Source organism: Ambystoma mexicanum, chromosome 3q (assembly GCF_040938575.1).
Source record: "Ambystoma mexicanum isolate Mex_15411 chromosome 3q, UKY_AmexF1_1, whole genome shotgun sequence".
NCBI classification, from domain to species: domain Eukaryota; kingdom Metazoa; phylum Chordata; class Amphibia; order Caudata; family Ambystomatidae; genus Ambystoma; species Ambystoma mexicanum.
The window spans coordinates 854,723,990-854,751,105 of NC_090926.1; the positions used below are offsets into that span (position 1 = coordinate 854,723,990).

A 27,116-nucleotide genomic window follows, 5' to 3' on the forward strand; every position below is an offset into this window, starting at 1 on the left:
ACTGCACAGCCGTGCTTGAAATTAGGCCCTTTGTCTCACCGACTGACTTCTGGTTTGTGGTCTGGGCCAATTCATGCAGGTGGAAACCACATAGCGAACTGATAAGGTTTTGCCAGAGCGGAGTTTGTTTTGTTGCTTTTACAATATGCCCTGCTCACTTTTAATTTCTTTTTGTGCTTTTGACTTTCGCAAACAAAATTACGAAATCAATTAAAATAAATGTTTTTTTTCATTTGTAAAATTTCTTCACAGTATCTTGGGATTTTGGCTTTTAGTGGCTACAGGGTGAGAGTGCCACACTCATATCGGGAGGTTAACCGCTTACAGGGTGCTTAATACCGCGTCTGGACACCTTTTCAAATGGGATCCTGTTGCTCTCGGCTGTCAACTGCTGGGACAATCGAGGTGAGCAATGGGAAGACAGGTTGAGCATGGGCTGAAAAATGCTTTTGAATAAGGTGGTGGATTGGGGGTTCATCTAAAAGTGTACAATAGATTTTCGTTCTGTTTTCGTTGTATGTAATCCATATAAATACAGTATCCCCCATTTATCAAATATGTAAAAACAGTAGGAGAGACTTGTAATACAATAATAAACAAGCAAAATAGAACACATTCACCAGCATTAATGGCCGGTGCTTATTTCCAACACTCAAAAAATTAAGAGTATATAAATACATGCAGAAAAGTAAGCGATACACCAAAACCAAAATAATAAATAAATACCGCAGGTGTCAAACGTACGCTTTACTTATCACATTAAAGTAACAACATTCGGGCAGTACGAATCCTGGGAACCCAGTTTATTTAGGGTTCATTCAGCTCAGGAGGCCCAGTTGATGATGTTCATACAAGGTTCAAACCTTGGTCTCCAGTCTGGGAGCATCAGGCAGGCATTCACCCTCTCAAACACACTCCCTCCCCCAGCCACTGTTGCTACAGGGTGCAATGGGTGTCTGAATGCCTATGTGCTTGAAAAGACGCTTACGTCACGCTCTCCTCCCACTCGCAGCGTGCCTCGTTAGGCCAGATCATTAATATGTGGGTGCTTCCACCCCTGTTGGATGGCAAGGAGCAACCTACTGATTAAATAATAAACAGCATTTCAAAGATATATATATATTTTTTTTTATTTTATTTTATTTGTATTTAATCAAAAGATTTTTACAAAATTTGAGGTTTCTGTCTTTTGTCTGTGATCGTGACGGAAAGAAGAAAAAAGAAAGAAAATGAGAACAGCTCTCTAAAAATGTGCCTTTGTCGGCCAGTTTATGGCTTCCAAGATTTTATAGGAAGCTATTTGCCATGATGTTTTGTCGCCTCCAATCAAACGAGACCAACATATTTCTTCGTCCTCTATGATGAAATCTGTGAAGGTTGATTTTAAGTATCGACTTCTTATATGTTGGTTTGAGGCACATTTTAGGAGCAAGTGGCGGATTGTTTCCTTTTCTTGTATCTCACAAAATCGACAACTGTTGTTTCCCGACTGGCCTCTAATTGACAAGATCTCATTTGTCTGCAAGACATTTAAACGGGCTCTCATCAGCATGTCTCTCCCTTTCCTGGATGGAAACTTCTTTATATATTCCTGGAGTTCATTGAGTTTTTTCGTGTTTGGAGGCAGGTGTAAGGTTAATTTATTTTTTCCTGCTGTCTCCAGGGTGTTTATCCAGTCGAGTTCTTTGATTTTGGTGAAGGTTCTCTTTGGGTACTTTATTAGTTGTTCTTCGTCTGCATTGACCTGTTCTAGCAAGCTGATGTTTTCTTCTTTCCATTTTTTAAGGGATTTGCTTGTATTCCTTTCTATTTCGAGATTGATGAGAAAGTATATTGATGGTGGCTCAGCCATCCGGCATTTCCTGAACAGTCTTAGAGACGATTGTGAGACTGAACTTCTGAGAGAGGGTAAGCTAAGCTCTCGTCGGATTGAGGCTATTGGGGTCGAGTTTGGGAGTCTGAGGACTTTTCGCCAAAACTTTGCCTCAATTTTTGTCCAAATGGATCGTGGTAAGTTCATCATAGCATCTCCCCCATATGTTAATGTCGGCATCACCTTTTTCTTATAGTGTTCTAGCACAGGGATCAGTGAGAATCTTCCAAACTTTTTATCTATGGCCCTAGCTTGGGCTGCCAATTTGTTGGCTTTGGACATCAGGACCGATTGCATGGCTTTGTCTTGCGAAGAGGAGTCTAGGGTTACTCCTAAGTATTTGAAGTCGAACACTCGCTCGATCAGTGATCCTTCCAAAGTTAGTTTCAGTTTTTCTGTTTTCCTGGTCGCTTTTTCCAGTACTAAGAATTTTGTTTTCTTTGCGTTTACTTCCAGTTTGTTTTCTTGCATATACCCTTGAAGCTTTGTCAGTTGGCGCTGCAGACCAATTGGTGTGTGATCCATTAGGACCAAGTCGTCTGCATAAAGCAATCGTGTTATCGGGATTTTGCAGATTTTTGGGGTAAATGCTCGAATTTTTGGATCCTCGTTTTGGATGTCACCAATGAATGCCAGAAACAGGGCCGGGGCCAACGGGCACCCCTGCTTCACTCCTCTCGCTGTTGGGATGGGTGATGATAAAAGGCCGTTTTGATCAAGTCGGATGCGTATTGAAGTATCGGTGTATAGTGCCTTAACCGGGTTTAATATAGACGGTGGACAGGCCCAGGTTTCAAGTTTGGACCATAGGCGGGCCCTGTCTATCCGGTCGAATGCTTGTGTCAGATCGATGAACGCCACAAAGATTCTCGTTCCTCCTTCCAGTACTCTGTTTTTCAGCACGTTTAGCATTAGAATGTTGGCTGTCGTGCCCAGATTTCTTTTGAATCCCGTTTGGAGTGGGTCGTTACAGGGTGATTCCTCCATCCAGATCTTGAAGCGATCGAGAAGCATTGAGCCAAACACTTTACCTATGACATCCAGGAGCGCAATTGGTCTGTAATTTATCGGGTCCTTTTTGTCTCCTTTCTTGAATATTGGAACGATTGTTGCTTGTTTCCATGAGGGTGGTATCGTTTTTAAGTTGCAGCATCTGCCAAAGATTTTACTTAGCAGACTTGCCCACTCATTTTCAAGTGTTTTTAGATCGGAGTTCGTGATCCCATCGGGTCCTGGGGCGTGGGAGTTTTTTAAGCCTCTGATTTTCATTCGGATTTCCTGTGGATCATCTATGATTATCCATGGCTCAGGAGACATTCCGCCCTGTAGTTTTAAGTTGGTACTTGGTGCCTGGTACATAGTAGTGTAATGTTTTGTCCAAGTAGTTTCCCTGATCTCGGTTATGATTGTGTTTTCTTGGGTTTCGTTAACCGCTCTCAAAATTTTCCAAAATTCTTTTATGTTTTTGCCACTTATCGCTTTTAGAATGTTTTCAGCATCTTGTTGATAGAGAGACAGTCTGTGGCCTTTTACCCATGCTTTGTAGAGTTTGGTTTCCGCTTCTGCCGCTCTCACAGCCCCTGGAGATCCTGAAGATTTTGCTTTGCGTTGTATTTTCCGCAGTGCCCGACGTTTCTTCACCAGTGTTAGGTCATACACGTGTCTTGGGGGATTTCCACTGTTTGTTTTTATTTTACGAGTCTTCTTAAACTTCGTCAGGAATGGCGTATAGTCTGTATTATTTTTGCCCAAGTGATTTGGCATTGAGATGAATCCTTTTTCTATTTCCTTAATGGCCTCAGTTGTAAGGTGTAGACGGTTTCCCTTCGTGTTGGCTATGACTTGGTGCTCAGCGTACTCGTTCTGGGGCCTTATTGACATCCAGGTTGTTGACAGGGGGTTGTGGTCACTGGCTGTAACTCTTGTAATTACAAAATCTTTCGTTATTACCAGTAATGGTTCAGTGACGTAGATGTAGTCTATGGTACCTGTCAATTCATTCCTTTCCCATGATGGCGGGCGATTTGGGTCTGGGAATGCTTCGTGCAAATTGTGAAGGTTTCTTGAATTCATCAATTTGACCCATAGATTGCCGCGTTGTTTGCCTGTTGAGTTGTGGCCTAGGTCCGCCACTCTTTCTTCCGAGCTCATACACGTAGCGTTCAGGTCTCCGCAAATGAGGAAGTATTTTACCAGGTGTTCCGATAGTGCCTCATCTATCGCGTCCTCCATTTTTTCTATGTAGGCTCTATGCTTGCGGGGTTCCAGTAGGTGTTTGCTACGATTAAGGTGACTTTCTCGTAGGCGTTTTTAACAGTACTCCAATGGCTCCATGCCGCCTTAACCATCAGAATCATTTGGTTGCTGATCAATGTTTCTTCTAGTTTGATCCCTGAGTCTTTTTTAGATGCAATCAATAAGCCCGACGAAGGTCTTCCTCGACATCCTTGTTTGGCTGGTGCAAGGATGACTTCGAACCCCCCTATTGCAGGGGGTTCAGTCAGCCAGGTCTCTTGGAGGCATAGAAGGTCGTATGACCCCAGGTCCATGTCTTTTGGAGACAGTAGATGGATGTGTCCTCTCGTGTTCCATGAGCACATTTTTAGTTCTCCCTTTAAGGGGGTCGCGCGATGTCTGTCATGTAGAATGTGCTCGTCTCTCGCGAGTTGCTATGTTTGCTTTTTTTCCCTCAGAATTTTGGGCAGCCAGGACCATATGTCTTTCGTGGGTTCACATCTTTTTTGGGGAAATTTTTTTGTTGAAAGTTTGGCTGTTATTTCTGGAATTGCCTTGGCTTTATTAAGTTTTTTTGTATCTTTGGTTTTTGTGAAACTTTCGTAATTTTATTTTTCTTTCGAGGCTTGTCGATTTTCCCTCAGTTTCTCTTCAACTTCCCGGGCTCTTGCTCTGTCCTTGTTTTTTTCAGGCGATTTATTGCGCCCGGTTCTTCCTAAGGCACTTTTTGGGTGTCTGTCTACTTGCTTTCTGCTGGGCGTAATACGCCTTATGTTTTCAGCCTCCCTTTTATTGTCTTCTTCGCTTTTGTTTGATTGCACTTTGACTTCGTAGCCCATTTCGTCCAGCTCTTCACTACAGTCGAGGATCAGGTTTTTCAACGTTGTTGATGTTACGTAGAGTACCGTTTTTGCTTTTGCATTTACGTGGCTTGGCTCTACTACAAGCAGATCTTCTGATTTTATTTGATTCAGCTTTCGAATGTATTTAAACAGTGTTAGCACTGAGTTTCGGTTCAAGATTATTTCGTCTCTGTTTTCTTTCACTTGTGTCAGCTTTATACGCCATTTAGCTTTGTCCACTTTTTTCGGTTTTAGGTTTTAGGTTATATTTCTGTGTTCTGGATCTGTACCGAAAGATCATTTCTCCTTTGTCTCGTGGCGGGCTGAGTCGTTTTTCAGTATTGGTTTTGTTATGTGCATTTGTGGATTGAGAACGCGGTCTGCCAGGTGTTATGTTTCTAGACGGCTTTCTTTTGTGTTTTTGATCGTTCCGTCTACCTGCCGATCTCCTTCTTGATTTACCGCGTTCACCCTCTTTCTGTCTGGAGGAGTTGTATCTTTGTTCTTTTTTCCAGTTTCCTGAGGTCTGATTGTCTCTGGGTCTCGATTTCGACCTTTCGTTTTCTTTTTTTGTTTCCTTCTGCATCCTTTTTGGCTTTGTCTGTCTATCTGTATCAATTGGACTGGCGCCCTTGTTCTTTGTATTCTTCCTGTTTTCCCTAGAATTTTTTGCTGCTTTTTCTCCAATCACTTCTTCATTTCTTCTTATGAATTCTGTATTTTCCTTTTCTTTGTGTGATTGTGAAGTTGATGCTTCACTGGAGCAATGTGCAGCTAGACTCGTAGGCGAGTTTTCTGCCAGGTGTTGGCTCAGATTCATCAATTCTTCGCCTTCGATGCGTTCAATTGTTGATGGGGATAGGGTAAAGGTTCTTTTTTCTGGCGTTTCAATTGTTGACGGCGATAGGCTGATGGTTCTTTTTTCTGAAGTTTCAGGGTTTTTTGTTTGCCTCGACTCTATTTCTTTGCCTTTCATTTGTGGTTTTTCCTTGTGTTTTACTGGTCGTGTGAAAAGTTGAAAAATACCTTCTGCAGTTTGGTTTCCAGTTGAGGGTTGTCTAGATGGTGGTCTCTTTGTTGATTGGATCTCAGTTTGTTTTAAATTCGCCTCTTTATTTGCACCCTCTGTTGGTGGATTATTTGTTGTATAGCCTGTAATAGCTATGGTTTGAGTCCCCCTGGTTTTATTCACCGGTCTTTGTTCTTTGTCTTCATACTGCTCTTTTTGTCGTGAAGACGAACCCTCATCATTTATTATAACTGTGCTTGATTTTCTGGCTTCCAAAGCCATGACATATGCTTCTAAGAAGATAACTTTGCTGTGGATCATCGCTTGGATGCTTGTGTGGTCTTTCAAGGAGTCAGCGATAGTTTTGTAAAGTTTCATGAATGGTGCCAATGCAATGTTCACTGATGACATAATTGACAGTAAGTCCATTTTTTTTTTATTTGAGGAATCCGTCGGGCTGGTCGAATGATGTGGCGAGGTTCTTCTTAAGGGGGATTCAGTTAACATTGTTGTCTGATTTGTCCAGCTGCCTCGAATTGGCCTTGTTGTTTCTAATGAGGCTCTTCCTTTTCGATTTTTGTCGGTGTGGTAACTTCGATTGTCATTTCCCCCCATGTTCAAGTTTTGGTTGATTAGGGGTCTCGTAAGGTTTTCTTGGTTTAGTTCGTCTAAGTCTGCTGTGGATGGCCTTCCTATTGTCATGTTTTCATTTTGGGCTTTGGAGAGCCCCGCTTGGTTGAGTTTTTCTGGCACCAGCGTTTTGTTAGGGGTTTTATGAACTTTGTCTCTGGCTGTTCCTGTGAAGTTGTCAACATTCAAGGCTGTACCCTCTGGGAGTGAGGGTGTTGCCGGATTTAGCTTGCAGGAGCCTTCCTTTATTTCTGTTGTTAAATCCATTGGGCCTTTCGGATCAACTATAATGAGGCTCTCCTCTTGGATGGTGTGGGGGTTTTCTTTGTGCTCGGACATGACAGTCCCCATTTCTGACTCTTTGCCCGGGTTTCTCTTCAATTCCCCCTTCTCTATGACTTTTGTCGGCTTCAGATTTTGCTGGCCTCTTGGTGAGTTCGTGGGAATCTTTTGGGGTAATATAGGGCACGGTGGTTCCCCCTCAGGCCCCACTTTGTCACTCAACTGTCCTTTTGCCTTATTACTTTCTCCTGAGGACCGTCTTTTACTATGTGGCCGGTTATCACTGACATAGTACTCAACTCTGCGTAGTTTTGCTACCGGCAGGCAGTCGTTTAAAGCTTCCAGTATTTCGAGATCTGTAAGTTCCCTCTGCGGGTACTCTTTTGTTGCTTTTTGTCTAATGTTTGCGTAAAAGTAATCCTTTATTGAGTTTTTAAGTGCCCCTCCTTCTCCTCTCTGTGGGTCGTTTTCATTTGTTTTGACCATCAATTGGTCAGGTGTTTTTTGTTGCTGTTCGAGCTTCTGGGGCCTTTTTTTCGTTCTGCTGCTGATCTTGTTTTTCGTTGTTATACGGTTCTTGAGTTTCTTGAGAGGCAAGGAACTTGTTCTCTGTCTTTTCTTTTTGTTGGGGTTTGATGGCCCTTGTACATTGATTTTTTCTGAGACCCAACTGGTCTCTGCACTTTCCTCCGCCTCTTTGTGAATGAGAGCCACCACTTTCACTTTCCTTTCCGCTAGTGAACACGTCAGAGATACTCCTGTGGTGTGCAGCTCTCTATCGGGCTCCCCCTGCCCGTTCTCCTCAGGTAGGGTGCCCGCCACCTCCTCCGGTTCTGCCTCTCCTGAGGCAGTCGTACCATCCATCTCTTTTCCCCTCCCTCCCTCAGCAACTTCCACGCCCGGCAGCCCTCCTCCGAGAGCTCCCGCCGTGGGGCGGGGAGCGCCCTGCGGGGCTCCGGGGGAGGGAGGTATTGGGTGCTGCGCCGGTCCGGCGAGCCTAGCTCCCACTCCGAGGCTCGCTCTCCCAGCGGCTCCGACCTCCTTAGCCGTGTCTTCCCTCTCCGTCCACCCCTCCTCGCCGTCCCACGCGGACCGCGGTCCCCCTTCGAGGGCCGCCTCCGTGGGGTCCCGCTCAACCGCGGCGGCTCGGAGTGGCGGCCGGGTGTCTTTCTGGCCAGCCGAGGCCTCGACTGTCTTGATTTCCAGGCTCTTTGCCCATATATCATCAGTTGCTCCTCCAGTTAAGGATGGTCGTTCCTGGGGGTCGTGTTGGTCTGATTTGGGGTCTTCTAAGACTGGAGGCCGGAAGACTTTGCTTTTGGTTGGTTGTACCTTTGTGGTGTTCGCTGGCTCTTGCTGGAACATCGGTTTTGGGGAGCCCATTTGAGGCAATGTCGCTAGGTAATCCTTGGATATTGGTGTTTGTTGTTGTTTTTGACTCAGCTGTTTCTGGCATAGTTTGGCGCTCCTCAGGCGTCTGCCCTCTTCTTCCATTTCTTCCTCTCTCGGAGGGTCATTCTGCTCTGGGTTCATGACAATTTCCCGCATTTCTCTGTTTACCCTTGCAGCCCTGGCAGTCATGACTGCAGGACTGCCACTCTCCGTCCACTCCGCGTCTGCTCCGCGGATAGAAGGGGTTTATATAAGGGTCCTCCCCCACGCTGAAAACAGTAGAAACGGGCAACAGACTCTCCTGCAGGACTGCCACTCTCCGTCCACTCCGCCAAAGATATAGTGGGGCTAAGTCAACATTGAGATCGGGGGACAAGGTGGCAGATTTGTCAATAAATAATATGATAGATGTGTATCCAAGCAATTCAATGTCCACGTAAATGTCAGTGAAATTACTGGGATTGTTAAATGGAACAAATGGTGTTTGGCCAAACTGTGAATGTTCTGGGATTGTGCATATGGGAATGTATTGGTATTGTTAGTACAGTGTGCATGCTGTAATTGATTTACTATCACTGGAATACTGTGGAAAATGAGAGTTCTCTGTGGTTGTCAAATGGTAATACTGAGTTCTGGTAAACTGGTAACATGCCCGGTTTGTAAAAATAGGAACATACTGGCATAGGGCAAAGTGGCTAATACTACAGTTGTCCACTGAGAAAACAGTAGAATTGGCAAACTCCAATTAAACTGGGGCAGTGTCACATTAGGGTGTTATGGTATTGTCAAACTGAGATTATGAACATTTAAAATATAGTTTGATTGCCAAACTGGAAGTTGCCAGCAACTGTGGAACCTATGAAATGTTGGGTTGTCAAAGTAGGTGTATATACCTGGTTTCTCTAACTGGAAGTGCATGTTTGGAATCTACTGGACTAGAAAAGGGAAATATATGGGAGTATCCTGGGATTGTCATATCACAGCATTCTGGGGTTATCAAAATGGGATTTTTGCAAAGGAGCTCTAGAGTAGAACTGTAAAACTGGGAATATAATGGGACTGTGCAAACTGACTATATGCTGGGTTTGTCAAACTGGAAGAATGACATGCATTACTTACCATAATAGCATTTCTGATGATTGTATCTGCTTAGATTCACATGCTGTGCATATAGTCCGACATCTAGTGGTAACAGCGGAGTACTGCATCTTTCTTTCGAAAGGTCCCTCTGATTGTATTTTGTCTGCTGTGAGGGAGCCTTATGATTAACGTGAGTACAGAAAGAGAGAGAGAGGTGCAAGATATCTATGTTCAATCTACTGCAAGAGGGGAGGAAGGTGGGCGCATGTGAATCTAAGCAGATGCAATTATCAGAAATGCTATTACAATAAGTAATGCAGGTCTTCTGATGCTTATTAATCTGCTTAGAATCACATGCTGTGCATATACTAGCAAGCAGTACCCAGAGATGGTGGTGGGATGTGTGAAAGAACAGCAGCAAAGAGATGCCTTAGCACCGCTTGTCCAATCTGAGAGTCAGACCTAGAGTGTGTATCTAGGCAGTAGTGTTGTGTAAAGGTGTGTACAGAACTCCAGGTTGCTGCTTTACAAATGGACTCAAGAGGAACATTTGCAATGAATGCTATGGAAGTCCCAGTGCCCCGAGTAGAGTGTGCACTAGGCTTGAAGGGCAGATCTCTCTTGGCAAGAGTGTAGCACAGTGTGATGCAGTTTATGATCCACTTAAATATGGTTGATTTAGAGACAAGGTCCCCTTCTCTACCAGCTGCCACTGAGACGAAAACTGGTTTGTTTTTCTTAGTGGTTTTGTTTTCTCCAGATAATATATCATCGCTCTCCTCACATCAAGTGTGTGGAGGCTTCTTTCTGCCACGTTAGTGGGGTTCTGGAAAAAGGTTGGTAGTTCTATTGATTGGTTCACATGGAACTTTGAAATACATTTAGTTGCAAACCATGGGTGAGTGCACAGGACCACCTTATCTTTGTGGATCGTGACAAATGTGTCTTGAACTGAAAGGGCCTGCAGTTCACTAACTTTCCTTATTGATGTAACTGCCACCAGGAAGGCGTTCTTGTAAGTGAGTGATTTAAGGCTGGCCTTATGCATAGGTTCAAAGGGAGGTCCCATTAGTCTAGTAAGTACAACATTCAGGTCCCATCCGGGTGCTGGGTTGGAGATAGGGGGATGAAGTCTTTTAATCTCCTCCATAAAAGCCTTGATCACTGGAATTTTCCACCATGAAACCTTCTTTTGGGATGTGGTGTAAGCTGAAAGTGCAGCTAAATTGACCTTTAAGGAAATGAAAACCAGGCCTGAGGCCAGTAGGTGAGTCAGGTACAGGATAATATCTGTAGGGGTGCAGTCAATAGGATTGATGCTCTTGGTATTGCATGAGATGACGAAGTGTGTCCATTTGTTGGAGTACCAATGTCTTGTGTTAGGTTTTTGTGCTTCTCAAAGTATGTCCATGCATCTTTGAGGAAGTTGGAGGTGTCCGAACTCTATGACCTCAGGAGCCAGGCTATCAAGTTGAGAGTTTGCGGGCATGGATGAAGTGTGTCTCCCCTGCCTTCCGACAGCACGTTGTACGGGCATGGCAGATTCTACACAGGTGCGACTGACATTGCCATTAGGTGAGAGAACCAGCATTATCAGGGCCACCAGAATCATTGTGACTGGTTCCTGGTGCATCTTGTGCACTATCTTGTTGAGTCGTGGAATCAGGGGAAAAGCATAGACAAATTTCCCTGACCATGTTATCCAGAGACCGTTTCACTTGGATCGGTTCTGCAGATACCTGGAAGTGTAATATGGGCATTGCGCGTTCTCCAGAGTTGCGAACAAGTCGATCTCTAGGAAGCCCCAGTCTGCAAAGACATTAGAAACAATGGACCTCATTACGAGGAAGGCGGTAGTGGGTTAACGGAGCCAGTAGAGCTGCCGGCGCCGTTAACCCCCTACCGCCTCATTACGAGGCCCCTATGGGGGCTCAAATGGGAATGGGGATGTACCAGGTTCGGGTTCCTTGAATGGGGAAATACCGGGCCCTCCAAGGTCGGAATGGCCTGGTATTTCCGCATTCAAGGAAACCGGACCCGGTACCGGTATGGGGCTAAGCGGCATGGCTACCTCCATACTTGTAATAAGGCCCAATGTCTTTGTCTAACTGCCATTCGTACTCTACAGGTAGTGGGAAGTCTCTGCTAAGCACGTCTGCAATAAGAGTGAGTTCCCCTGGAACGTGTTGTGACAGGAGGAACATCTTGTGTTTGAGAGCCCACTTGCATATGTTCTGAGACAGTTTGGATAGCCCTGGAGAGTGCATGCCCCTTTGCTTGTTCAGGTAATACATGGCTGTGGTACTCTCCGTGAGGACTAGGACGGTTTTCCCCTGGAGGTCTGTTTGGGATGCCTTCAGGGTCTTCAATACAGCTAGCAGTTTCAACAGGTTTATGTGGTTGCTTTCTACCACTGGGGACCACGTGCTGTGCACTGTCTGGTGAAGTAGGTGATACCCACCCTGTCAGAGATGCGTCCGTGGTGAGAATGGCTTCTACTGCAGGGGTGGTGAAGGTCTTCCACTGCAAGAGGTTTTCCCTTGCCCACCACTGCAGAGACTAAACGAGGGCTGCCGAGACAACCACTAGATCGTCCCATTGTCCGCTGGTTTGACACCACTGGCTCGAGAGACACTCTTGCATGGGGCGCAGACGCGTGTGTGGGACTAGATAAATGCAGGATGCCATCTTCCCTAACAGTCACATGGCCTTGCGTACGGTCACCTCACAATTGACTACATAGTGAGGGATCTGGAACAGCATGTTTTGAACCCTCTCGTTGGAGGGGAAGACAACCCTGTCTTTCGTCCGAATTAGAGCCCCCAGAAATTGCTTGACTTGGCCAGGGTTGAAGCTCGACTTTTTCTCATTGATCGAGATCCCAAACTGAAAAGGAGATCTACCGTGTTCCGGGTATTTGATAGGCATGTTCCGTACGAATCCCCCGTTATTAGCCAGTCGTCGAGGTAAGGATAGACTTGGATGGACTGCCTGCGCAGGTGAGCCTCTTCTACCGCCAATAGCTTCGTAAACACCCTTGGGGCTGAGGCAATGCCAAAGGGGAAAGACTTGAACTGATAGTGCTTGCTCTGTGCGCTGGCAACATTGAAATACGAAAGTATGCATCTTCATATCCCGCGTTGCCATGTAATCCCCTGAGTTAAGAGGGGGATTACTTCCTGCAATGTTGTCATTCTGAACTTCTGTGGCTTGACAAATTTGTTCGCTGGACGCAAGTCTAACACAGGGCGCATGGTGAGATCCTTTTTGGGTACAAGCAAGTACTTTGTTTTACCTGATGAATGGGAACGACTTCCATGGTGCCCTTTTCTTGAAAGATATGCACCTCTTCCAGCAGAATATGCAGGTGTACTGGCGATAGGCGTCTGTGTCTTTGTGGATGGTATCGAGGTGGCCAGTGGAACTCGATATAATAACTGTGGGCGACGGTCTTGAGCACCCACTGGTCTCAGGTGACCCCCTCCCATGCATGAAGAAGGGGACCCAGACTGGCAAGTCACTAGGGAGCAGAGACTGGGAGCCTCTTAGGGTGGAATTTCTGCCCCTGCTTTTGCCTCTTCGTTGTCACCTCTGCTGGTATTGGTTTTTGCCAGCTGCGCCTTGTGTGGAGGACCATGATGTTCCTCCTGTGCCATACTGGTTGTGTGGAGACCTGGAAAAAGACTGGCCCCGAAAGGAACGGCGAGAGCTTCCTCCCCGTTGCTAGTAAGGCCTATCAGTGATCTGATTTAGAATTAAGAGTCTCGTTTTCTTTCTTCACAGTCTCCAAGGCATCATCCACAGCCTTGCCAAACAAATGTGTGTCCTCCACTGGTTTGTTTATTAAGGAGGCCTGTGTCTCTGGCCTATACCCTGAGTTCTTAAGCCAGGCATGCCTTTTCAGAAGGTGCAGGTCTCTGCTGCATCCAATGTATTTTTCAGAATGTTGTGGGTTACCTGCTTCCCTTCCGAGACAATCGTCAGCAGGCATCATTGTACCGGTTCAGGGACCTCTTCCTCAAACAGGTTCCACTGTACATCAGAATAACTGGCAAGAAGTGTTGAATTATTAGCAATTCTTGTCGAATATGCTGCCGAATGGGTGATGCGTTTGCCAAGGGATTACAACTTCTTGCAGTCTTTATTGGGGGGGTGACTCAGAGGTAGATAGTGGTACCCCAGTCCTCTCCCTGGTGGTAGCGACAACCAGGGAGTCTGGAGTGGCATGCCCTTGGATGTATAACGGGTCCGAAGGAGTGGGGCGAAACCATTTTTCGACTTGAGGGTTCACAGCCCTTGTAAGGGAAGGGGACATCAAGGATGGTGCAAGGCGTTTTTTGACAGAATTTAACAAGGGGATAGCCTGGCTTGTGGGAAGTTTCTCCTTCAGGATGTCCTCCACAAAGTCAGTATCTTGAACAGCCTCCTGTGTGGCAATTTGGAAATGTTCTGCAGCCTGTGGTTTTGTCACTACACTCACATCACGTGAGGAGTACCAGGGGACAGAGGGAAGGGGAGGAGGCAGGGAAGCGGGAGGCGCCAGTTCCTGGCGGGTACTGTAAGAATAAAGAAGTTTTGCACCCCAGCTCCGTGTCGGCCTCCTCCTTGTGTGAGTGAGCAGGCCGGGTATGCATGCAGTGTGAGGCGGTCAACTTCCGCGATATCACATTGGCGACAAGGCCGATTTTCGAGCCCCATCTAGCTCACCATCTCGATCCACACCTCTGGAGAGGCTGAGCTGACGCCGTGCGCAGGACAAGCACAGCAGCGGATGCGAGCGTAAAGGCTCCCTGCCGGCACCACGCGTGTCCCTGACTGTCTGCGCACTCACGGCCATCCGCGGGTGGAGCCATGACTCTCTGCTTGAGCAATTCCGGGCGGTGGAGACAAGCAGTCTCCCGCCAACGGCACCCAGGAAGGTCCTGAAAGGACCTCGTCCACTCCAGCATCTGCAGGTGGAGCTGCTGCTCCCCACACACTCAACTACGGGCGGTAGAGAGGGAAGAGTCTCCCGCCGATGGCAACGGCCCGGGTCCAGGCAGGACCTCGGGCACACGAACATCAGCGGGTAGAGCAATGACTCCCCGCCCACAACTCTCCGGGCGGTTGAGGAACTCCAGCTTCGTGCGAGAGCAGGGAAATCTCTGTGAGCGGGGGAGGCGTGGCCCTCCCTCTCCGAACGCAACCCACGGGTAAGAGTGCAGCGCGCCTGATACTCGCCCGCATCAATCTGTCAACCGCCATTAGTCCAGAACACAGGCCCACCATAACCCCCTGCAGCGCCCCGCGTGGGCCACTATCCACAGCAGCACACATGCTCAGACCAAACAGCGCCGCAGGGTGAAGGCCGTGGAAAGCCCCAACATTCAGCACAGCGCCCCCTCCAGGCGCCTGGGCCACACCACACTCATAGCAAGGCCTCATCTGGCAGACTGTGAACAGCAATAAAACTACTCAAAGGAAATTGAAATAACGCTTCATGAGCATATCTGAAGAGGAGTCACTGACAGTCCCAGTGACACCCAACAGACCAACACAAAGAAAAATGATAGCCTACTATCACAGCTGCCATCCAGCTTCAACCTCACTTACACTAGCACCCTTGGGTCAAGATGGAAAAGGTGGCTAAGGGACTTTGAAGTGTGTCTAAAAGCGGCAGGGCCATTGGAAGATGAACAGACGAAAAAGTTACTTACCAACTGTAACGTTCTTTCGACTGGATGTTCCTCTCATGTATTCCTCATCTTATGATAACTGGTTCTCTTCAGCTTCACTGCTTCTGAAAAAAATTTCTCTCGGCAGAGGGCGCTGTGCTCGAGGTCGTGGAGTCGATTGTCCCTCGACGGACTCCGTACTCTGTCGACGTCACCGATGGTATAAATAACTCGAGCTGCGCCCGTTGCTTCAGTTCTGTTTTTTCGATGAAACATACAGGAGGAACACCCAGGCGTGCCCATAACTGATGCACTCATCGTAAGAGGAAAGTGGAAGAAAACGTAAACTGTACTGTGGGGTAGGATGGGAGGGTCGATGAGGAATACGTGGGAGGAACATCCAGTCGAAAGAACGTTACAGTTGGTAAGTAACTTGTTCTTCGAATGGATTGTGTCCTCCCACGTATTCCTCAACTTATGATAGACTCCCATAGCAGTGACAATTTTGGAGGTGGGAGTACTAGCTTTAGTTTTCGTGAACAGAATGCAGAACTGCCTTGGCAAATAATCCCTCATTGGAGGAGGCAGTATCCAAGCAGTAATGCTTGACAAAAGTATGCATTGTTTTCCAAGTTGCAGCTGCACAAATATCTGTTGCCGGGACTCCCCTCTTTAGACCCTAGAAGTAGCCATTCGCCTTGTAGAATGGGCATGAAGCCCATCTGGTGGGTCTTTTCCCGCTAATCTGTAGCATTCAATTATGGCTAAGATGATCCAGCGGGATATGGTCTGTTTTCTTACAGATAAGCCTAGTTTATGACCATTATTACCCACAAATAGTTGATCATTTTGTCCCAATTTAGACAACCTTGAGATGTAAAAACTAAGAGCCCTCTTGGGATCTAGTCTGTGCAGTCTCTCCTCTTCCTTGCCCAAATGAGGAGGAGGATAAAAAGTTGGTAATACTATTTTTTGTGACAAATGGAAGTCCGAAACTACCTTTGGTAAGAATGAAGGTTTAACTTTAAGGACTACCTTACGATTATAAAAAATAGTATATGGTGGTCTGCATGAGAGAGCCTGACGTTCACTAACCCAGATTGGCTAGATGTAATAGAAAAGAGAGCACTACTGGAGTGCCACATTGAAAAGGGTCCACATCCTTATCTTTGCACCAGTTACTAAACCTGTTCCAGCGACATCGATACAAAGATTTTGTTGCTGGCCTTCTGGCGAAAGCAAGACTTCCATTATGTCATCCGGAAGATCCCAATCCTTGTATCTCAACCTCTCAGAAACCATGCATGAAGGTTGAGTGTCTTGACCTCTGGATGGAGAACCCGACCTTCCTCTTGCGAGAGAAGATCCTCTCTTTGCGCAAGACGTATTGGAGGGCAGATGGACGTGTCTAGAAGGTCCGAGTACCACGTCCTCCTGGCCCAATCCGGGGCAATTAGGATCATGGTTTTCCTAAACTTTCTCAACCTCCTGATTACTTGAGGAATCACGGGGACTGGGGGAAACGCATACAGCAGAGGAAACTTCCACTCCACTACGAATGCGTCTGCCAGAGCTCCTCTTTGAGGAAATTCTCTTGAGCAGTACTGATCACACTTCCGGTTGATCGCGGTGGCGAACAGATCCACTTGAGGGGTTCCCCAAAGGTCGAAGATCTCCAGAAGGACTTCCTGAGCCAACTCCCACTTGTGGGAGACTGAACTCTGCCTGCTCAGAGCGTATTTCGTCGTGTTCTTCTCTCCGTCTAGGTGAATTGCTGATAGAGAGATTCCTTCTTTCATTGCCCAGAACCAGAGCTGCATTGCCTCTATGCACAGTGGTAGTGACCCTACACCTCCTCTCTTGTTGAGGTAGTACATTGCCACTGTGTTGTCTGTCATTTTCAGGACATTCTTTCCCTGTACAGAGAGCAGAAAAGCCTTCAGCGCGAGTCTGATTGCCCTCAGCTCCAAAAGGTTGATGTGTAGTTTGGACTCCGATGGAGACCAACGACTGCTGATTGTCAGATCGTTGGTGTGTCCTCCCCACCCTGTGAGTGAGGCGTCCGTCACTACTGTTATCTCCGGCCATGGTTGCCAAAAAGACTCTCCCTTGAGAATGTTGTCGTTGCAAGCCCACAATAGAAGATCCTGAGCAACTGCGCTTGGGACTTGCAGAAGATCCGACATATTCCCTGAGAACTGGGACCACTGAATTCTGAGTGCCCATTGAAGGGATCTCATTCTCAATCTGGCCTCTGGTACTAGGAAAATGCAGGATGCCATGAGGCCGAGAAACCTGAGAAAATCGAAGGCCGGTAGACGTTGGGCATTCTGGAATTTTGTTACCATCTGCTGGATGTGGAGAGCTCCCACTTCGGGAGGCGAGGCTTGTCCCGACAAAGTGTCAAAGACTGCTCCGATAAACTGGAGCTTCTGGGATGGTATCATGTGGGACTTCTTGAAATTGAGGGAGAAGCCCAATCATGGAGGAAGTGGCAGGTGATCGAAAGATGTTCCTGAGCTTGTTCTGGAGAACTTGCTCTGATCAACCAGTCGTCCAGGTAGGGATATATGTGAATACCTCCTCTCCTGAGACTCGCTGCCACAACCGCCAACAGTTTGGTGAAAACCCTCGGGGCGGAGGTCAACCCGAATGGCAGAACTCGAAACTGATAATGAGAATTGCCAATCGCGAATCTCAGGTACTTTCTGTGCTTTGGATGGATTGGCACATGAAAGTAAGCATCCTGAAGGTCCAATGATACCAACCAATCTTGGAGTTGGAGAGCCTGAAGGATCTGAGAAAGAGTCACCATTTTGAACTTGTCCTTCCTGAGGAACTTGTTCAAGTTTCTCAAGTCCAAGATGGGTCTCAGTCCTCCGTCCTTTTTTGGAATGAGAAAATATGGGGAGTACCAACCCCTGTTCCTCTCCGCTACAGGTACCAGTTCTATGTCACCTTTCTCTAACAGGGTTAAAATTTCCTGCAACAGGAGCGAATCTGGAGTTTTGAGGGAGTTGGCTCCCGGAGGATGATTCATAAGCCTTTTTAGGAAGGGGAGACAGTAACCTTGGGCTACTGTTTCCAGTGCCCAAGCATCTGAGGTAATGCCCCGCCATTCCTTCAGATGCTGAGAGATCCTGCCACCCACTTGTGTTTTGTGTAACAAGGTCTCAGAGGGATTTGGAGGCGGCTGCAGGAGTGGCTGAGGGTACAGATGCACCTCTTCCTCGTGCTCCACGAGGGAAGTTTCTTTTGCCCCTTTGAGAAGCCTGTCTATTCCGCTACCAAAAGAGGAGTAGTATCGAAAAGAACGACCCCTCCAGGAAGATAAGCCGGAATAGGGTTTTAGAGGCTGGCGTATAGAGGTGCTAAGCGATTTAGCTGCCGCTTTCGTGGTCTGAAGTTTTTCTAGGCTTTCATCAGCCTTGCTGCCAAACAGCCTCAAGCCATCAAAGGGCATGTTAAGGAGTCTGGCTTGCACATCCGGTGCAAACCCCGACTTCCTCAACCACGCAAATCTGCGTAGCACAACGCTTGCAGCCATGGACCTGCTGATACTATCAGCAGTATCCAGTCCAGACTGGAGACATTCCCCCATTGCCTCCTTCCCGTCTTTGACTATATTCAGGAAGCCTTCCCTTTCCTCGCCTTCCGGAATATGATCAGCCGCCGCCGAATTACAGTCCCACAGGGTATGGGTAAACCTGGCCAGGGTACAGGTGACATGTGTCGATTTAAGGGCCAGACTGCTGAAGTGAAAACTTTACGTGCCCATGCCTCAACTTTTTTATCCTCTCTATCTGGAGGAATAGTGGGATATGCAGTCTGTTTTGATGTAGATGCTGCCTGAATGACTAGACTTTCTGGAGTCGGATGCATATTTAAGTTTTCAGGATCTGTACCAGCTGGTCTATATTTTTTTGGAAAAGTGCAATCTGCAGCAGCAATACTCTCAGGTCTATCCCAGTTTTTCTCCACCGTCCTCTGAAGAGCCCTGTGAAAGGGGAGAACTGGATCTTTTAGCGGCCCTCTGACAATTATATCCGTAATGTCATCCTGTTCAAAAACGGGTGAAGTGTTACCCCAACCCATATATTCTATCACTCTGGTCATAAGACCCCTGTACCCAGCATCTGCATGCTCTGCAGAATCAGGTCTGGCAAACTCTAATTCTGGGGAGGTGTCAATTCCACTGGCAGAATGTAGAGTATCACTCAGGTCTCTCATTCTAGATTCCTGGTCAATAAGTTCCTCAGGAACTTGCTTTGTGCCATAAGAAACTCCAAAAGGAGTAACTTCGTCTTCTTCTGAGCCAGATTCCTCATAAATTGAGGACATGGACTTTAAAAAGTCTGACCTGGGCAAAGGAGTGAATCTCCTTTCTTCTTCTACCATACACGTCGAAGGGATTGATAAATCCTTCGAAGTTGTCGAAGGAGTCTTCGATGACTTCGAGGATGACTTCGACACGGGCGTCGAGGATGTTTTTGGTTTTGGTGCCGAAACGGTTGACGCCAACGGCGTCGATGAAGTCGTCGAAGCCTTTGACGACTTGTGTTTTTTGTGTGGCACCGGAGAAGTGCTTGACTCTTGAAGAGTCTTCGACGGCTTGGCGTTGACTCAAATTTTTTTAGTATCCTCGACACTACTGGTTTTTACCATTGTAGTCTTGGAATTCCCTTTGTCATCCAATGGAGAGACCTTAGAGGTATGGCTTTTTCGAGGTTCTTTCGAGGCGGTCGGGCCGCGTTCTCGAAAACCTCCATCATCTTTTTACAGAATTCTTCCCATTTACTGGGAGAATCCGATTTTGTCGGACATTGAATTTCTTCGGTCGACACTGAAGAAGAAGATGATGAGGGAGATCTATGTCTCCTCTTAATTTTTTTAGACAATGACGAAGAGTGTCTCGATCCACTCCTAGATCGAGATCTCTTGGAGTGCCTATGGCGATCCGATTCCTTCGAATCAGTCGCTTTCTTATGTTTTATAGACATAACCTTCTTAGAGGCTTCCCTCCCCACCAACAGTTTACCTCTCCTCTCACGAAGAGCTTTCTCGGTCATGGATTGGCAGGAACCGCAGTTGTTGGTTCGGTGACTGGAACCGAGACACCAGAGACAAACCCGGTGGGGATCCGTGATCGATATTTTTGATCCACAATCTACACACTTCTTGAACCCAGTCTTGGGTGTCGAAGGAGTCGAAGATGACGACATTTTCTTCACAGAAAATCTGAAGCGCGCCGTTCTCGATAGCGAAGCGATCGGAAAAACGGAACTGAAGCAACGGGTGTGACTCGAGCTATTTATACCATCGGTGACGTCGAAAGAGTACGGAGTGCGTTGAGGGACAATCGAGGCCACAACCTCGAGCACAGCGCCCTCTGCCGAGAGAATTGTTTTTCCGAAGCAGCGAAGCTGGAGACAACGAGTTATCATAAAATGAGGAATACGTGGGAGGACACAATCCATTCGAAACATAGCCTGTTGCACCACGCAGTGGGGTCAAACGTGCAGGACATTCTAGATGAAATACCAGAAAGCACCATAGACACCTATACCAACCTGAAGTCAGTCCTCACTGATTATTTCACCCCCCACACAAATGTGGACTAAGAAAGACACATTTTCCACACTATAAAAAAAATCAGAGGCGAAACCAGTCCACTTCCGCGATATTACACAGCCCTTTTCAGGATTGCATTAAAATCCATCTGATCATCAATAGGTGATGCCTGCCTCTGTGGTGGTGAGGAAGGAGGGTCCAGACAAAGGGCATCTGGCTCCCGAGTATGAGTAGGAGAAAGCCAAGGTGCTTTCTCTACAGGCTGATCTCTACCCCAATCTGGGCACGGATCAGGTACCTCCTGGCCAAAGGGATTGTCATCCTGGCCATAGGGATCCTCATAGGCCTCTTCAGGTTCTGAGAGTTCAAAAACCTCTTCCTGTGGGGTAAGACTTGACAGCTTCTGCACTTTTGGTAAGGCAGGGCAGGTATCCTCCTCCCTAGATCCCTTAGGGGTTGTAAACCTTTCTGAGAAGTCCAGAAACTGTGAATGTTTATCCATATAGCTCTCAAACCTCAATCTGGTCCACAGAGATGAACCAGAGGGGTCACGAGGGGCGGGGGCTTTTCAGAATGACATGAGTCCTTAGAAGGAAGGGATTTGTCAGACAGAGTCTTAGAGAGGTGCTGGGACCCATCTGAATACTCCTCTCGCTGATAGGATGTACTCCTTGGTTTATTTGATGCTGAAACAATACTTGCGAGACTCTCGCATAGCTCTGGTGGGTGAGAGGGAGATTTCGACGCACCTACAAACGTCAAGTTTTTTTCAGCACGGCCGAAACCGTTCAGGCTGATACACTCTTTGATGGCGCATTGGCGCCCGAGTGCCTTTTTGAAGAGACGCCCTTATGGCTGGAATGCCCGGACGTATGCCACGACTGCGGTTCTGGATTGGGCAGCCGATCGTGAGAATCGGTAGGCGCCGTCAAAACTTTCAACGGGCCTGTTGGCTTCTGCTGCTTCCTCGACACATCCGTCGAGGTAGTCTGTGGGGTTGAATGCATAGCCTTCGATGGTGCAAGTGTGCCCATGTGGCAGGGGTGTGCTCTCCCCATAGCAGTGCCAGTGGCATGACTGTCGGGACGGGCAACAGAGAACCGGACGGTTCCACAGAAAGGTCTATGCCTCCACATAAGAGCCACGGCTGTCTCTAGAATTCTCACTGTCAGCGACGGCCCCTACGGGGGAACAAGACTCGGCCTGCATCGCGTAGGCCGCCCACCGTTTCGTCCGCCTATCCTTTAGCGTCTCAGGATGGAAAAGTTCGCAAGACTTGCAGGATTGCTTGTTGCGATCACGAGGGAGACACTTGTTGCACTTGCGATGTGTGTCTTTCCACGGATATTTGCTGTTACAGGACAGGCAACATTTAAATGGAGTCCTCTTATAGTAGAGGTAAAGGGAGGTAGCCAGACCAGAAAGGGAAACAGAAGGGAAAAGGAAATGCATTCTCAGAGAATCAAACCCCGGGGCCCCACTCTCCCTACTGTATAGGCCTGGCCAGAGGGCCGAGGCCACGCGGTCGACAGCGTGGAGCAATGCACCAGTCGCCGAAAGCCATATACATCTTCAGTAAAGTGATCCACAAAGCAGCCGTCGAGATGGTAAATGGAAAATTAGACGACTGCCGGTCGTGGGACAAAGGAATTATGAAATAGAAATATACCTCTTTCGAGTTCCACATAAAGCGATCAACTAGTTGGGTGGAAAAAAACAATCTGAGGGACATCGACGCGTGAGGAATTTAGGGTACACTACACGTTAGGGATAGTGTTACAGGCACGCCCATGTCGACGTCCCCTTTCAATCCTCGAAAGAAAGATGCAATACTCCGCGATTACCACTAGATATCGGACTATATGCACAGCAGGTGATTCTAAGCAGATTAACAAGCATCAGAAACTTGGTTTATCAAAAGGCATGTGCTGAATCAGCAAATTCTGTTTGCACAGTCGAGCCCCAGAGAGGCAGTAGTGGTAAAACTCTTAAACCCCACACTTTGTGATCTCATTAGAACGAGCCCAATAATTGATAAGACAGGAAAGAGGTTGATAGTTAAAAGAGACCTGCTAAAATAAAAGCAAATGTGGCCCCTGTTAGTCGTGGGTAAAAAGTAACTTTGTTGGATGGCCTATAAAAGATATCACATATGAGGGGATATCACAAGGAGCTAAAATTGTAACATCTTACCATTAAAAATATGATATCATCCTCTTCACTTAGTAACATATCCACTTTATCTTTATAATTTTCAAATTCCGTCTTTTTTTTATGCAAGACATCTTGGGTATAGGCAAATTTGTTTTTGACTCGTTTTTCCTCTTCTTCAATAGCCCTCATAGCATTTTGCTCCTCTCGTTGAATTATTGTGCTGATCTCTGAGAATTCCTCTTTCAGCACTGTCTTTCGCCTGTTGACTGCATCCTAAAGCAAAACAAGTACATGACACAATTACACAAAGAAACAATGATTTTCTGGCACACCTTACATACATTTCCAAGAAAGACTGTTAAACGTCAAATAAACAGCATAAAGTGATATAAGTTGGCCCTAAACTGGAAATGTTATTTTCATCATAGTATGTTTTGTCGTGGAGTATTCACAGACAGAAATCAAAAGGACATATCCTCGACACCAGCAATCTCACAGAATAGGTGGTCCTACAAAATCCGTTTTTGGCTTTTCTGCCCAAAGATCATGACCACTAAAACAGAGATCTGTGACTAATACTGGAATGTATTTATCCACCATGGACAACGTCAAGTTACTGGACAAAAAAGTATCTCTTTTTTTGTATGGGTTTGCTCAGTGGATCTACACAGTTTGAGTTAAAGGTCAAGCAGAAAACCACATGAAACAATCAAAGACAAAATCCTTACTAGAACAAAATTAATTCCTGTTTGATTACTTTAGGAATAAAACAGAGCTACATTTTATGTAAAAATATGATGCATATTCACTTTGGCTTCAGAGAAAATACTTACAAGTTTAATACACTGAATGTCATGCTCAAATGTTTACAGTTGTACTATTTGTGTCTGATTTAAAAGAAAAGAATATCATGCTAGCTGTCTGTGTCCTATCTAAGGGAAAATATATCATACCAGATACACTGCTGCGAACGGATAGGTATGCAGTGGGGCTGGTTTTTGTTCCCACTTGAGTTATAAAAGGGTTTCCAGGTCTGTCAACCATATAAGTAATATCACAGTATAATTGAGGTAGCAATAACAGTAGGTAAAAAAAAAGTCCATTTGAAGATCAGTGCCCGTAATATTTGCGCCCAATAAATTCACAGGCATGGAGGTGTTGTACAGCAACACATCTCTTTATTTCACTGAATGCAAAATGTCCCACAGCCAGCGTTTTCCTGGCCCAAACCCGCAGTTCCTGTTTTCCCCTCTCCTCTTCCCTTACTCTGTCCTTACCCATATATATTGATGAGGGTAGGGTGGTGGTGCCAGGGGGTAGAGTGGATAATCGTCTCCCTTGGACACCTCCATCTTATCCCTCACTTTTGAGCCTGGTTTGAAAATTGTAACAATACACTTAAATTGTCCCGGGTGTGAGCTGAGCAGCATCATGCAGGCTCTACAGGCTGCAGTTCACTGGTTGCTTGGAAACCAAGTTCAGATCCTGGCCAGACCTGCATGTGTGTTACTACTTTACAGCCAGGACACATGTGCCAGTCTTCCTGAATCCGGTTACCCCAGACAGGAGAGAAGACCGATCACCACATGGAAATGTATGTAGGCCAATGTCACTTGGCCTAGTAAGATCGTTGTCTCTGTCCTCCCTCTGTTCCTCCTTTCTTGCCTCGTCGCGCCTTGAAACACTTGTGTATAGGCGCGTTACAAAGGCCATATCATATCATATATCATATACGATGCAAATCTAGCTGGGAAGCAATGGAGTGCTGTACATAGGCGACACACACAAGGAATTACAAGTAAAGTGCAGGGCTAGCAAATGAGCTGGGATTGGTATGGGCATCAGAGGAAGCCAGAACTCCAGAAGGGAGAAGTAAAGTAATTAATTAATACATTAATCTGTTCTAACGCGCCTAGTACAGGAGACTCTCCTGTGTTGCTATGCGCTGTCTTGCCTGCAAGGCAAACACATTGCCCCTGAGCTATTCCCCCGGACCTACGCTAAATTAAAAAAAATATTTTACTATGCATGCATGCATGGTGTGTGTGCAAGAGTTTGCATATGTGTGCAAGTGTGTGTGAGGGTAATAGAGTGTGACTAGTGGAGTCACTAGAGTTGGTGATACCCGGTGCGGTAACTCATGCGGCCTCTGTAAGAATCGATAACAGGCTGCACCTTTGAGCAAATTGAATTTGTGGCTTCAATTGGGCTGGGGAGGCGTACCCGGCTCCCCTGGTGTAACCACCTGTGAGGGGTGTCGCCGCGTGCGTTCCGCACCTTCCCCACCACCCTAGTGATACCTTTGAGTGTGACCATATGTGCAAGAGCATGCGCACATATGTTTGTTTGGCATGGGAGCGGAACTGCACTTCATCATGAAAGCGATTTACAGTGGAAATGGCGGATATGAGTGCAACATCATGAAAGGGTTTACTGTGTGAAAATTGGCATATACCAACAATCCCTAACCTGTAACTCATAATCAACATGTTGCTTGCCACCCCTTTTAGGTTGCTCGCTGGTGCTCTTGCCAGGGTCCACATTGCACATGTGCAGCCTGTGAGGCAGCACTTGTACATTGCAACTAGTTGCAGGCCGCAAGACCAACTACATTGCGCAGATCTGCCAGTTGTTGTATAGTTTCGAACGTGCATTTATATTCTTTAGCAGAATGTTGCATGTTGTGTTCTATAATAGAATTGTGTATACTCAAGCTGTACAAGGTAAAGTGGGAATGGAATGAGGAGAGGGAGGCCAGTTGTAGATTGGAGGCTGTTGAAGGTGGATGTGCTGCAGCTGTTACAGATGATCGCCTAATAAAAAAAGGCACATTAGAAAGATGTTTTCATATTCCTTTATTATACTGGTGATGAGTGATTGATGTCCCTGAGAGCTGTGTTTGAATTTGGCGGGCATTCTTTTGTGCCACCGCCTTAAGAGGAACATTTGTGCTTCAAGGTTGAATTGGCACCAAATTGGCTATAGCCCGTGCAGTACAGACTGCGGGGGTGCGAGGGTCAGCTCACAGAGTTGTTCGACAGCGAGAAGGGCCAGTGACGGTCGGAGATTGGCGAGCAGGAGACACTGCAGCGGGGTGGATCGGAATGGTGCTCAGTGTGGTCAAAAAGAGTCCATATGTCGTCGGGTAATCTGGGAGGTGATGCGGCGACATTGGATTGTGCATTGAGCATTCAGTCACATAGCAACAGAGACACAGGACGATATTGCAACATGAGCAACCAGGTTTTGATCGCCTAGCAACGAGGACGCTGCTCGGCTCCTCGACAGGTCGCGGCTCTCATACTATTGCCGGAACCGAAAAGGTTAAAGAATGAAGTGAGGAACGCGATCCAGCAACTTGACGGGCTGATATAACCTGTGGAGCCAAGGACAGAGAGGAGATTCTTCACAAGCGAGCATGTGTGCTTTGGAACATGCAATGGTTAATATGTCTGGCGACTACGGACCGTGGGCCTCATTATGAGTCCGGCATAGCTGCTGCTGGAGTCATTTTTTTCCGGCGCCCGGCACTGGGGACCTACTGGGGCATTAAAGCCCTGGCGGACCCGGTAATGCCAGGCGCCAGAAAAAATGACTCCCCATTCCCATTCGAGTCCCATTGCACTCAATGGAATGGGGAGGACAGATGCATCATTCATGAATGGTGCTGGTGCATCCGGCAAGGTCTGCGAGCGGGTGCCGTTTCGTCCGCCAGGTCAGACCTGGCGGGCAGTAAAGCACCCGCTCACAAACCTCGGAGTGTGCCGGGCCGGCACACTCATAATGAGGCACATTGTCTTGAGTTAGTGTTTAATTAAACAGTTTGAAGCCGTTACAAATTGTATCTATTTGACCTGGTTCTTGTTGGTGATTCCCATGCATTTAGCTGATTTTGGCTGTGACAGTAGTGAACATTCCAGGTCCAGCGCTGGTTTTGGGTCAGGCAGATGACCAAATGTGAGGTAGAAGGACTGTAAAGAGGACTTTCCAGTCCTTGCTGTATATGGTTCCAATTATGCCACAGAAAGGAAAGAACACATTACTTACCTGTAACTGTTGTTCTCCAGCATGGGTCTGGCATGGATTCACATGCTCACGAATATTCCCCATCGTCAGGCCGGGGATCCTCAGTAAAAGAAAAAACAGTTTCACTTTCGTTTATAAACAGTCTTAAGCCTATAAACCAATCACTAGCTCTGGTTCATACTGCACCCAAGCAATGATTGCCCTCTCCCTAAGCCCCTCCTCTGACAGCCATCTTCAGATTTGGTAGCATCTAAAGTGGCAGTATGACCAAGAAGAGCCGCCGAGGGGCAGGAGGGAGGGTTTGCATGTGAATCCATGCCAGACCCATGCTGGAGAAAAGCAGTTACAGGTAAGTAACTTGTTCCTTC

The 27,116-nt window shown here is 46.8% G+C and overlaps 1 protein-coding gene across 3 annotated transcripts in view; it reads right to left on the minus strand.

Annotated features, from left to right (window-relative positions):
• TRIM25 (tripartite motif containing 25) overlaps positions 1-27,116 on the minus strand; it is an 828,971-nt gene that overhangs the window by 602,419 nt on the left and 199,436 nt on the right. For all 3 annotated transcript variants that reach the window (XM_069654946.1, XM_069654947.1, XM_069654945.1), the window contains exon 3: positions 22,762-22,995. In XM_069654946.1, the coding sequence (XP_069511047.1) occupies positions 22,762-22,995 (234 nt within the window). The remainder of the gene's footprint in view (positions 1-22,761; positions 22,996-27,116) is intronic.